The 12,735-nt window shown below is 46.3% G+C and overlaps 2 protein-coding genes across 5 annotated transcripts in view; one reads left to right on the top strand and one right to left on the bottom strand.

The window, feature by feature from the left end:
- The window catches only part of IP6K1 (inositol hexakisphosphate kinase 1), a 76,005-nt gene extending 63,342 nt beyond the window's left edge, over positions 1-12,663 (top strand). For all 4 annotated transcript variants that reach the window (XM_061196824.1, XM_061196825.1, XM_061196823.1 and 1 more), the window contains 4 exons: positions 4,196-4,406; positions 6,202-6,383; positions 8,499-8,674; positions 9,223-12,663. In XM_061196824.1, coding sequence (XP_061052807.1) covers positions 4,196-4,406; positions 6,202-6,383; positions 8,499-8,674; positions 9,223-9,756 — 1,103 coding nt within the window. In that variant the 3' untranslated portion in view covers positions 9,757-12,663. The remainder of the gene's footprint in view (positions 1-4,195; positions 4,407-6,201; positions 6,384-8,498; positions 8,675-9,222) is intronic.
- Positions 449-1,969, bottom strand: LOC133095437 (cell division control protein 42 homolog). Its single transcript, XM_061196828.1, has one exon. The coding sequence runs from the start codon at positions 1,889-1,891 to the stop codon at positions 1,316-1,318; it is 576 nt and encodes a 191-aa protein (XP_061052811.1). The 5' UTR covers positions 1,892-1,969; the 3' UTR covers positions 449-1,315.
- Positions 12,664-12,735: the final 72 nt, after the last annotated feature.

Raw genomic sequence — 12,735 nt, 5'->3', positions numbered from 1 at the left:
ATTCCACATGTAAGTGATATCATATGGTATTTGTCTTTCTGACTTATGTCACTTAGTATGACAATCTCTAGGTCCATCAGTGTTACTGCAAATGGCATTATTTCATTCTTTTTTATGGCTGAGTAATAGTCCGTTGTCTATATGTACCACATCTTTATCCATTCATCTTTTGATGGACATTTAGGTTGTTTCCATGTCTTGGCTATTGTGAATAGTGCTGCTGTGAACGTAGGGGTGCATGCATCTTTTTGAATTACAGTTTTGTCCGGATATATGCCCAGGAGTGGGATTGCTGAATCATCTGGCAACTCTAGTTTTTTGAAGAACCTCCATACTGTTCTCCATAGTGGCTGCACCAATTTACATTCCCAAAAACAATGTAGGAGGGTTCCCTTTTCTCCACACCCTGTCCAGCATTTGTTATTTGTACATTTTTTTTTTTTGACAGGGAAAAAAAATTGTTTTTTAATTACGTACTCAATCCATTTGGTGTATTTCAAAAGGTGCAATACTTTTCTTCATTTATCAGTGAAAGAAGTTAGAAATTAACTTCAAAAAAAATCAGCAAATGGCAAACAAATTTCCTTGAGAGTCACAGTCACATATATAGTGCATCCTAGAAAAGAGGAGGGGCAAGACAGGTTCCACCCACTTTCATGAGTTTCATCAAATGCTGGACCTACTCAAGGGTGGAGAGAAAAGGCAACTTTCAAAAAGGAGTATATTATTAAATGAGGCGTTTACTATACTCCTTCCTAAGAGCACCAGGTGGGGAACACGTTTTCTAAACTAGATCTAGGAAGTGGAATGTGGAATCAATCTATCCTCCTCCCCTTAAGGGCTGTCCAATGGTTAATGAATTAAAAAAACATGACTAAATAAAAACAAATCCCACACACACTCCCCCGCCCCCCAAAAAAAAGAAAAGAAAAAAAAAAAAAACTAGATATCCCAGATTACTCGCCAGAGTGGAACCCGGAAACAGCTTCAACAACCAAATTAGTCTGTTACAGAGTCATCACAAGCATGCCTTGCTTTTAAACAAAAAAAAATAATAACTTTTTGAAACGACAAAACAAAAACTAGTACTGATCACTTTTCTGACAATACACAATTACTCAAACTTAACTAGTACTGAGAGGGGGAAGGGGGCCATACCTATGGGCCTTGTCTCACACGAGTGCATGTGGGTAGGTGCAGGGCATTTGTCATTATTGCAAAAACGAATTTTAATTTTTAATCTTTAGTTTGATTTAAATATTGCTTTTAGTATGATGCCGACACCAGCTGTCCAGAAAGGGCTCTGGAGAGACGTTCATAGCAGCATACACCTGTGGCTCTTCTTCGGTTCTGGAGGCTCCAGGGCAGCCAATATTGCTTCGTCAAATACATTCTTTAGGCCTTTCTGTGTAAGTGCAGAACACTCCACATACTTGACAGCCTTCAGGTCACGGGCCAGTTTTTCAGCAGTCTCTGGGGTGATAGGCTTCTGTTTATTCTTGGCAAGTTTCTCAATAGTAGAGGGGTCATCTCTGAGATCAATCTGGGTCCCAACAAGCAAGAAAGGAGTCTTTGGACAGTGGTGAGTTATCTCAGGCACCCACTTTTCTTTCACGTTTTCGAGTGAGGATGGAGAGACCACTGAAAAACAGACTAGAAATACATCTGTTTGTGGATAACTCAGCGGTCGTAATCTGTCATAATCCTCTTGCCCTGCAGTATCAAAAAGTCCAAGAGTATAAGGCTCTCCACCAGTCATAACTGTGACTGCATAGTTGTCAAAAACAGTCGGTACATACTCAGATAGAAATTTGTTTGTTGTGTAGGATATCAGGAGACATGTTTTACCAACGGCACCATCGCCCACAACAACGCACTTAATTGTCTGCATTGCTGAAACAGTTTTGTATCCACTTTAAATATTTCAAATTTGATGATGACCTCAGCTCCTCCGCCGGGGCGTTGGCAGCAGTGCCTGTACATTTTTTAATGATGGCCATTCTGACTGGTGTGAGGTGGTACCTCGTTGTAGTTTTGATTTGCTTTTCTCTAATAATTAGCCATGTTGAGCATCTTTTCATGTACCTGTTGGCCATCTGTATCAACATCCATTCTTGATAAAACAACAAGAGTAACAAAACTGTTAGCAAAGTGGGGATGGAAAGAAAGTTCCTCAAACCGGCTAGAAGGCATCTATGAAAACCTACAGCTAGCTTCCTACTCAGTGATGAGACAATTGCTTTAACCCCTAAGATCAGGAACGAGACAAGAATGTCCATGCCCGCCATTTCTAGTTGACATATAACTTGGAGGTTCTGGCCAGCATAGTTAGGCAAGAAAATGAAATAATAAAAGACATCCAGATTGGAAAGGAAGAAGTAAAACTGTCTTTATTTTCAGACAACGTAGAATTCTGTCTTCAGCCAAACTATCAGTCAAGTGTTGGAGTAGAATAAAGTCCTGCAAAGGACTCAGAAAATTGACCTCCTGAATACTCTTTCTTAGGAAGTTACTTGAAGATGTATTCCACTCAAATAAGGAGGAAACCAAGAAAAAGGGGAAAAGGAGAGGACGTAGAAGGAACAATTCTCACTCTGGTCAGCTGCAGCAAGGAGGGGCCCAGCATGGGAGCTATGTGGCAGGCCTGGAGGACACTCTAGATCAGAGTACGAGGGGGAGCCCAGGAAACAAAGAATATTGTAGACCAGAGGGCATTCAAGCTTGAACAGAACTGAAGCTCAGGAAAAGACAAAGAGAAGAAGTTATAAAGGCAAAAAACTGTAGGAGAGGCAGTCATCTGTGTAAGGAAGCCAGGACACAGTTGTGAAGCTCACTAAAGTGAGGTGTACATTTAAACAGTGTAATGAGAAGGTAAGAAAAAAGAATCTATTTCACCTTAACGTCTTAAGGATTTTTTTTCCTAAAAGAGACCAGGGATTGGGGCAGTGCCCTCCTGGAGAAGGAAGTGGGCCAAAGAGAAGGATATTCTTGGTCTGGCATACTGACATATTCCTAAATGCTTCTCACTGATTCTCACATAATGCTGATTTTGCACACCAAGAGTGTAGAACGAGAAGTGTAGCTGACAGAAGGTTGGATATGGAAGTTAGATGAAGGGCAGCCTAGACCATTTTAAGAACAAATAACAAAAAACTCCTTGATTTCTAGGTATTGTGTTTCAACTCGTTTGGTAATGATCCAGAAGAAACTATGAAAACCTGTTTGATAAAAATGGACACAACAAACTGTTTTGCATGAGTACAGCACGGAAAATAGGTGTTTCAACTTAGGAATGCTGGTGGTTTGGTGAGGCAGAAGTTCTGCCTGTTGAGCTTAGAATAGCCTGATGTTCAGTGTCAGCAGAAGACATATTTTGGGGACTGTCTTTGAGAAGTCTTGATGTCTCTCTAGGTGACATTGTCAGGCAGAAGGAAAACACATCTAGAGGAGGACATAGGAAATGACAGCATCATAGAGCAGTTAAATAAGTATAGGGTTAAATTATGTCGACTGTGGATGTCACCTAGAAAATACAGTTCTTTTGAATGGTACAGAAGGCAATAGTTGAAAGTGAGAGGGTGGGCTTCCCTGGTGGCTCAGTGGTTACGAATCTGCCTGCCAATGCAGGGGGCATGGGTTCGAGCCCTGGTCCGGGAAGATCCCGCATGCCGCGGAGCAACTTAGCCTGTGCGCCACAACTACTGAGCCCGTGCTCTAGAGCCCGTGAGCCACGACTACTGAGCCCACATGCACAACTAGTGAGCCCACGCGCCTAGAGCCCGTGCTTCACAACAAGAGAAGCCACAGTGATGAGAACCCCACGCACCCCAACGAAGAGTAGCCCCCGCTCGCCACAACTAGAGAAAGCCCGCGCGCAGCAACGAAGACCCAACACAGCCAAAAATAAATAAATAAATAAATTTATTAAAAAGGAAAAAAGGAAAGTGAGAGGGTTAGACAAGAGAATGGGAAAAAAATATAGATTTATCCAAAATCAAAGGTAAATAGTGGACTTAGAATGGGGGATTAGTGGTTAGCTATGTTTTGGAAAGATGTCTGCTAGTCGTTGTTCCTACAGTTGATTCAGGGCAGGTGATGTCAGTGTGCTGAGGGACAGCAAGTGCCAGCAGTCTGAACTGAATGGACCCAATCTCTGTAGACATTTGTTGACTGGCTGCCTTTTTTTCTCCAACAGGAGTGGTGTCAGTCTGCTTTGAGGGGGACAGTGATGGTTACATCAACTTGGTGGCCTACCCTTATGTGGAAAGTGAGACCGTGGAGCAGGATGACACACCAGAGCGGGAGCAACCTCGGCGTAAGCACTCTCGCCGGAGCCTGCACCGGTCAGGCAGTGGCAGTGACCACAGGGAGGAGAAAGCCAGCCTGTCCCTTGAAACCTCAGAGAGGTAAGGGAATGGTAAGCAGGACTGGTGGTTCATGTCTGGTCCTGATATACTCAGAATATCTCTAGAGTCCTGATACATCACGGGGAAGTAGGGCTCAAGGTTAGGGGAAGGTGGCTGATGTTCTTAGGCCACCCACATAGGTGCAGGCTGCCGCCTGTATGTCACATCACCCCAGTGATGCCTCCTTCTGAGTATAGCTATAGCTAGTCAAGAGAGAATGAAGTTCCCTCAGCTTTTTGGAAACAAGAACACCCTGTTTTTTTCCAGCTTTGTTATGTCTCGCACCCCCAAGACAGAGGTGGAAATGCATTGGTCCACGATGAGGTTCCAGCTCCTTTCTCACCTGCAGGATGTCAGAGCCCAAAGGCAATGAGTGGCATCCAGACTAGTGTTCCTTAAGGGTTTGGGTGTCAGATCTCTCTGAGACTCTGATATCAGCTATTAATCCTTTCCCTGAATCTGAAGTTCAGTTTATTGTATTGGAAATTGATTTTTCTTGTAGATTAGGAAAATAGTCTACAAAGAATTATTTTTCTTGATATATCATGCAAAAAAATGTGAACCCCAACAAGGGTGGCCGTAATCAAAAGGATAGACAATAAAAGTTTTGATGAGGCTATGGAGAAATTGAAACCCTCCTACATTGCTGATGGGAATGTAAAATAGTGCAGCCATTCTGGAAAAAAATTAGGCAGTTTTTCAAAAGTTAAACCTGGCAACTGTACTCCTACGTATATGCCCAAGAGAATTGAAGGAATATATTCACACATAAAACTTGTACACACATGTTTATAGCAGCATTATTCCTAATAGCCGAAAACTGGAAACAACCTGAGTGTCCATTAGTTGGTGAATGGATAAATTAAATGTGGTATATCTATACAATAGAATATTACTCAGCAATAAAAAGGGATGGAGTACTGACACAGGCTACAACTTGGATGAACCTTGAAAACATTTATGTTAAATGAAAGAAGCCAGTCACAGAAAACCACATATTATATGGTTCCATTTATATAAGATGTTCAGAATAGGCAAATCCATCGTTTCTCTCCAAGAGACAGAAGGCAAAGTCAGTGGATGCCAGGGACTGAGGGGGAGGGATAGATGGGAAGTGACTGCTAATGGTGACAAGGTTTGTTTTTGGGGTGATGAAAATTCCTAAAAATTAGATAGTGGTGATGTTTTATAACCTCATGAATATACTAAAAAAACCCCAAAACACTGAATTATAAAAAAAATAAAACTAATGTAAATAAAAAATGAGCTTTTTAACCAAAGTGAAATTAAAATTGTATGATTAAATTACTTTATATATATTTAATATCACTCAAAAATAAGTTTCAGTGAGGGAATTCCCTGGCACTCCAGTGGTTAGGACTCGGCACTTTCACTGCCGAGGGCCTGGGTTTGATCCCTCGTCCAGGAACTAAGATCCTGCAAGCCGTGCGGCATGGCCAAAAAAAAAAAAAAAAAAAAAATTCAGTGAATAGGATTCTCTGTGACTTGACCTAGAAGTTGGAATTGGGACTTTTCTTAGATGTGGCAGCACATAGTTTGTCTCTGACATTAGATCAGATCAGTTTAGCAGCACAGGCTGCACACCCTAGCTCCTTAGTACTTATACCATTTACTCACTTTAATGGGCTCATGCATCTGGGCCCCGTGTCACCCCTCAGGAAGGTCTGTGCGTGGCACATTAGACTTGATCCAGGCCTCCCCAACCCTGTGTAGTGAGACCCCAGAGGGTGGCTTGTCTGAGCCCCTTAGCAATGGGTATGTTCTTCCTTCTTAGCCCCCAGGAGGCAAAGACTCCGAAGGTGGAGCTGCACAGCCACTCGGACGTCCCTTTCCAGATGCTGGATGGCAACAGCGGTCTGAGTTCTGAGAAGATCAGCCACAACCCTTGGAGCCTGCGCTGTCACAAACAGCAGCTGAGCCGCATGCGCTCCGAGTCCAAGGACCGAAAGCTCTACAGTATCCTTGTTACTGCTTCTCCAGCAGTGCCTGCTACTGGGACCATGACTCCTGTGTCAGGGCACCTACCAGTACCATGGCCAGTGCCCTCTCTGTTCAGGGGCACGTCTTTTGTTCTCATCTCCCTTTTCCATAGGCTCTTCTTCCTCTTTGTCCTTATTTTCATCAACATGTTTTTTTCCTGCGTTTTGGGGCTGGTAAGACTGAAGCTTAAACTTGGCAGTCTAGAAGAGTGCTGTCCAATAGAACTGTCTGTGACAATGGAAGTATTCTGAATCTGTGCTGAAATTTGTGGTAGCCACTAGCCACACTGTAACCGAAATATGGCTGCTGTGACTGAGTTACTGAATTTTTGTTATTTAATTAATTAAAATCTAAATTTAAATCACCAGGCATGGATAGTGGCTACCATATTTATCAGTGCATGTCTAGAATTGGAGGGGGAGGGGTGTGTGTGCGCATGCGCATATGTACATGTGTACACGTGTGTATTTCTCCCCTCCCAAAAGATAATAATTAAAAAGTAATATGTTTGATTTTAGTATGTTTTTTCTAAAGATAAACACTATACCTGTGCAATATAAAACAGTTTTTTAAGATACCAGAGGTAAAAAAGTATTATGAAATGGGAATTCTTAAAATCATTTAGTGTTTTGAAGCAGTAGACAATAAATAAATAATACTTACTGAGAAACTGAGGGGAAGCATGCTGAGCACTTCATATGTACTTACTCAGTTTTCCTAAGTCTTTTGAGGGAGGAACTGTTATGATTTCCGTTTACAGACGAGTAAATGGAAGCACAGGGTGGTTAAGTGTTGTGCTCAGAGCCAGTGAGTGGCCGAAGCAGGATCCAGTGCTCTCAGGCATTGTGAGATATTTCTGCAACCTTCTTTGAGTTTTACTGTCACTTGTTTATAGGTTATAGCAGGTGATGAGACTAGTTAAAAGCCATATTTAATGATTTTTTTATGTTACTCTTTAAAGAATTAGGGGATATTAAAATACTCATCATCAGAGTGATGCTGAGGGTCTTATCCTCCAAGACCATGTGATTGCTACATAGTCCCAAATATGGAATTGAGGGCTAGGCTGTGAGCCCTGATGACTTTTGGCAGACGTGACAGGCCTGTACCTTTAAGATTGTTGCAGACAGGAGATGTAGATGAGGACATGGATATAAATGCCAGGAGGCCAGGACCACAGAGCCATTTTAAGCAGAAGGTCCTAGAAGTACTAAGGGATAAGTTTAAATATATGGTCCACTGGTTTGAAGTTTAGTCAGAAAATGGCAAGATAGAAATTTAAATCCAGATTTTTCTAAAGATTCCTGTTTGGGAATGTTAAATCTGATTTATCATTTTTGTAGTAGTGCTACAAAGGAAGTTCCTTACTTCTTAGGCCTGAATGAGACACTGGATTGAGCAAGGCCTTGGTTTACTGATGGTGCCAGGGATGTATGTGAAACTGCCAAATCTTCTTTGGTTTATTTATGTATGCCTGCAAGACAGATCTAAAGAATAAAATAAAAATGATGATATCAACAAATGTGGTATATACATACAATGAAAAATTAACCATAAAAAGGAATGAAATTTTATCACATGCTACAATATGGATGAACCTTGAAAACAATTTGCTAAGTGAAAGAGCCAGATACAAAAGGACAAATATTACATGATGCCACTTATATGAAGTACCTAGAACAGGTAAATTCATAGAGACAGAAAATAGAATAGTGGTTACGGGGTCATGGGAGGGGGGAATGGGAGTTACTGTTTAATGGGTACAGTTTCTAATTTCTATTTGGGTAGATGAAAAAGTTTTGGAGATTGGATGGTGGTGATGGTTGCACAATAATATGAATGTACTTAACACCACTGAACTGTATACTTAAAAATGGTTAAAATGATAAATGTTACATGTATTTTACCACAACAAAAAATTTTTTTAAAGAAATAATAAGCCAGTGGTTTGAAATCCACATTTGAGAGTTTGTGAGGTGAATACAGATTACATTAGAAGGGAATGCCTCCTTTTATAGAAAAACTGGATTGTGTTTTTCTGGCTGGGGCTGATGGTGAGTTTGGTGGTTATTCCCCTTGACTGTGGCCCAGAGTTCCTCCTGCTTGAGAACGTGGTGCACCACTTCAAGTACCCCTGTGTGCTGGACCTGAAGATGGGCACCCGGCAGCATGGTGACGATGCATCAGCTGAGAAGGCAGCCCGGCAGATGCGGAAGTGCGAGCAAAGTACGTCGGCTACGCTGGGTGTCAGAGTCTGTGGCATGCAGGTGAGTCATCCTTGGTGAGAGCCTAGGTGCTCCTGCTTGCCTGTTTTGGGTTGCGTGTGTACCTGCCTGCTATCCGAGCCGGGTGTCCTCCTGGCCCACAGTGGTCCAGAATCTCCTCCGAGAGGGTGAGTCCCCTACAGGGTGCAGAGTGCGTTTTTGTAGATATGTTCCCTGAGCCCTCTTATCCTTACCTGGGGACCTTGGTCTGGGCTCCAGTGCAGAACCACTGTGAGAGCCTGTTGCCTTGATATTGGGGCAAGTAAGACTCTTGTCTGTCAGCAAGATAATTCCTAGTTTGAGTCCAGCTGGTCTCCTGGGGCAACTTGGAGGAGGGCTCCAGAGGTAGTGGCAGAAAACCTGGTCTCTGCACATTGCTGGCTTTACCACAGGAAAACTTAGGGTGAACTTGGCCTGCCTCCTCCAGTTGTGTAGGGTTGAGCAGAAAATCTCAGGTTGGTCAGAAGTACTTTCCAGATAGTGCCTGCCCAGGGCACCATGAGGTCATCAGACCTCCCTGGTACTCACCTGTCTGTCTCCTGGGGTTTCAGGTGTACCAGCTGGACACGGGGCATTACCTCTGCAGGAACAAGTACTATGGCCGTGGGCTCTCCATCGAAGGCTTCCGCAATGCCCTCTATCAGTACCTGCACAATGGCCTGGACCTGCGGCGTGACCTTTTTGAGCCCATCTTGAGCAAACTGCGGGGCCTGAAAGCTGTACTGGAGCGGCAGGCCTCCTACCGCTTCTACTCCAGTTCCCTGCTTGTCATCTATGATGGCAAGGAGTGCCGGTCTGAGTCCTACCTGGACCGCCGGTCTGAAATGCGTATCAAGCACCTGGACACAGGGCTCCCTGAGGTGGCACCATCCTGTGGCCCTAGCACCAGCCCCAGCAGCACCAGCCCCGAGGTGGGCCCCTCCTCTCCACCCAAGGTGGATGTCCGCATGATCGACTTTGCACACAGCACATTCAAGGGCTTCCGAGATGACCCCACTGTGCATGATGGGCCTGACCGAGGCTATGTGTTTGGCCTGGAGAACCTCATCAGCATCATGGAACAGATGCGGGACGAGAACCAGTAGGCCCAGCTCTGGGCTTCCAGAACCCCTTCCTCTCCACCCTCAGGCAGGGACCATTGCTCTGAACTCGCCATGAGGACACACAGACTTGCTTTTAAAAGGGTTATATTTCTCTTTGGTGTAAACTAAAAGAAATGTTTTTAGCTGTAGCCTGGAATCCATATATATAAAGTGAAGGAGGGCAGAACACATCCTCTCAGCCAGGCTTCCTAGCTCTGTGGTTCTGACTGCTGTGTCCAGGCTGACTTAGGAAGGAAGAGATGCCCCTGGTGGGCTTGGCAGCAGGGACAGGTTGCCCTTGGACATTGGTTTCTCTTGCCTAGGTCTTTGGGGTCTGTGGCTCCAGGGTCCTGCTAGTTGTGGGGTGAAGCCCTGGGTTGGCTCAGGGCCCCTCCATGCTCACTCATCCCTTGTTCCTCAGTAGTAGAGGGTTGGGTGCCCATCTCTTGGGGGACTTTGTAACTTGTGAGTATCACCCAGGTCTGTAACAGATGTCCCCAGGGCAACACAGGGCCAACTGCACACAGCTGGACCCTTCTCGGTTCTGACCTTGGCATGAGGCTAGATTCATGAAGCTGTGCTGAAGCCAGCAATGGCAGAGGGCAGGCCCTGGGATCCCCAGGCACTATTTGGCACTTGAACCTGCTCCTCCTCCTGCCTGCACAGCCCAGCCAGCGTTTCTCACCAAGATCCCTTGCCTAAGGAGGCCATCCCCTCTTGCCCCACTGGAGGGGGCCCTGCTCTGTTTGCTGAGGAGAGTCAATGTTCCAGCAGGCCTCAGGGCCTCTGATGGCTCTGACCCAGCTAGTATTTGCAGTCCTTGTGCTGTGGGTAGGAGTCCTCTTCCTCTAGCTTGGGCAGCTGTGCTGCCTTGGATGGGCTGCTCCTTCCAGGGCTCAAAGGCTGTGGTCCGCTCAGGGTCTCACCTCTCCCCAGGCCAAGCTCAAGGCAGCAGCCCACTGTGAGGAGCTCCAGGCTTGTGAGGGAGAACTTTAAGCTTGTTTGCTTATAGGGACATTGGGCGCTGGGTGCAGGAGCCCAGATTCTGCTAATGAGAGTTTTGTCTTATCAGTACTGGGGTCCATCAGTCTGTCCATTTGTCCATCTGCCAGCTCCTGTGATCTTTCCCCTGGGGTGTAGCCTTGTTCATTAGTAAATATTGATTTTCTTCATGCTTCCCTCAGCAAAATATTCTCTTTACCATTTCTGAGGTGAGTTTTTGCCCCTGTGCCCTTCCTCAGCAGGTGCTACCTTTTTTAAAAGAACTGGTAGCAAAATGAATTGGAGGAGGTGTTTCTCTGCTGGCCCAACACCCTCTCTGTGAGCCTGGAGTGTGGCCCCCTCAACACTCAACACTGACAGTGGCACAGTGAAGGCCCAGGGGGTGACCCATTCCTTGCTCATAACTTTTGCTGCCAGCCCTTAATGGCACAGAGACCTGCCATCTCTAACACATGTGGCCAGGTGATACTGCACTCACCTAGCCATTGCTGAGGTTAGTGCCCTCACCTCTGAGTCGAGGGCCACTGTCATTGTCACTTTTGGCATGTCCCTATTTGGGCATTAATGGTAAGCCTGCCAGCCTGTGTCTCTGAGAGGCCTTGATAACTGATGGACTAATTTCCTGGTCCTTAGAGATGCAGCCTCACACATCTTAAATGGGCTCCTTGATGGGATCCCATCTCTCTCGGCCCTCTGACCCTGGTGCCATTGGTGGGCAGGTTCCCATTCCTTGGGGCTAGGAGGGGCAGCTTGCCTGTTTCTGGTCAGTAATGACCATCTTCTGTACTAGTCTGTGGCTTCCCCCATGGGGGCAGTAGCTCTTCATTAGTGTGGATAGTCATTTCCTGGCAAGGCAGGGGCTAAAGCAAAGGGTCTAGGGCCACTCGGGACCCACTTGATGGCATCTCTCCAGCCTGGGGATGTGCTGTGCTTCCTGAGTTTGTATATTATGGGAGATGCTGCCCCCATTCCGCTCTTCATCGCGAGAGAGGCTGTACCGACTTAAATTCAGTGTTTGCCTGGCACTAAAAGAGCAGGGCTGGGATTTGCTGCTTCTCCCCCAGGGCAGGGTCCCTTCTTTTCAGCACTTTTGAACACTTGGGAGACACAGCCCTGTTATCTGGTGGGTGGTGGGCATGTGTGTCTGCACACGCTCTTTGCCACCATTTCGCCCTGTTCCATGCTAGAGAGCCCTGTCCTTGCCAGGCCCTGCCTTCCCAGCCCCAACTTGGGACCAAAGTGCAAGATGGGATCACGGGTTGGGGCGTTCAAGCGACCCCTCTCTGTAGTGCTTCCCTGGGCGAAGTCGACACCAGCCCCCTAGCGGGGTGGGATGGGCGGTGCTTAAAGAGGAAGGGGACCAGTTTTGCAACTTGGCAGGGACCCGACGCCTCCCTCATATCCGGGCCTGTACAGTGGGCGTGGGGATTCTCCTTAAGGGGCCAAAGGCCTGGGCTAGTTCGTAGCCTCTGCTCACATCCCGCCACGTGCACCCCCCCCCCCACACACACACAGATGCAGATTGCTTGAACTTTAAAACTGTTCAATTTGGTTTTGTTTGTGCCGATTTAAAAAATGTTTTAATGGGGAAAAGTTTGGGGAGAACCGTGGGAAGGGCCTGGTTCCTTTGCTTCTCGAGGAACTGCAAGGCCTCACCTGGAGGACCGCTCTCTACTCCACTTTCCTGGAAGCTGCCTAAGCCTGTCCACGCCGCCCGAGCCCTGCGCCCGGATATGACACGTGGCTCTGGTCGCGTCTGAGCGCGGTTGCGTTTTCTCGGGACCTTGCGTGCAGGGGAGGGGGGTGCTCTGGCCTTGGGCCGAGCCCGCCCCTTTCTGTACACCTAGCGCTGCCCGCCCCGCTTGTGTCTGAGGTCGTGTATGTCAAAATAAAGCCGCTAGAAACCGAGGCGTGTCCGTGTCTTTGAGAAACCCCTCGGCCTCCGGGAGACTGGCCTAGTCCGGCCCGCCCGCGTCCTCG

Source organism: Eubalaena glacialis, chromosome 7 (genome assembly GCF_028564815.1).
Source record: "Eubalaena glacialis isolate mEubGla1 chromosome 7, mEubGla1.1.hap2.+ XY, whole genome shotgun sequence".
Taxonomy (NCBI): Eukaryota; Metazoa; Chordata; class Mammalia; order Artiodactyla; family Balaenidae; genus Eubalaena; species Eubalaena glacialis.
The sequence above is the reverse complement of the archived record's forward strand: the minus strand, read 5'-3'. Positions and strand labels throughout refer to the sequence as shown.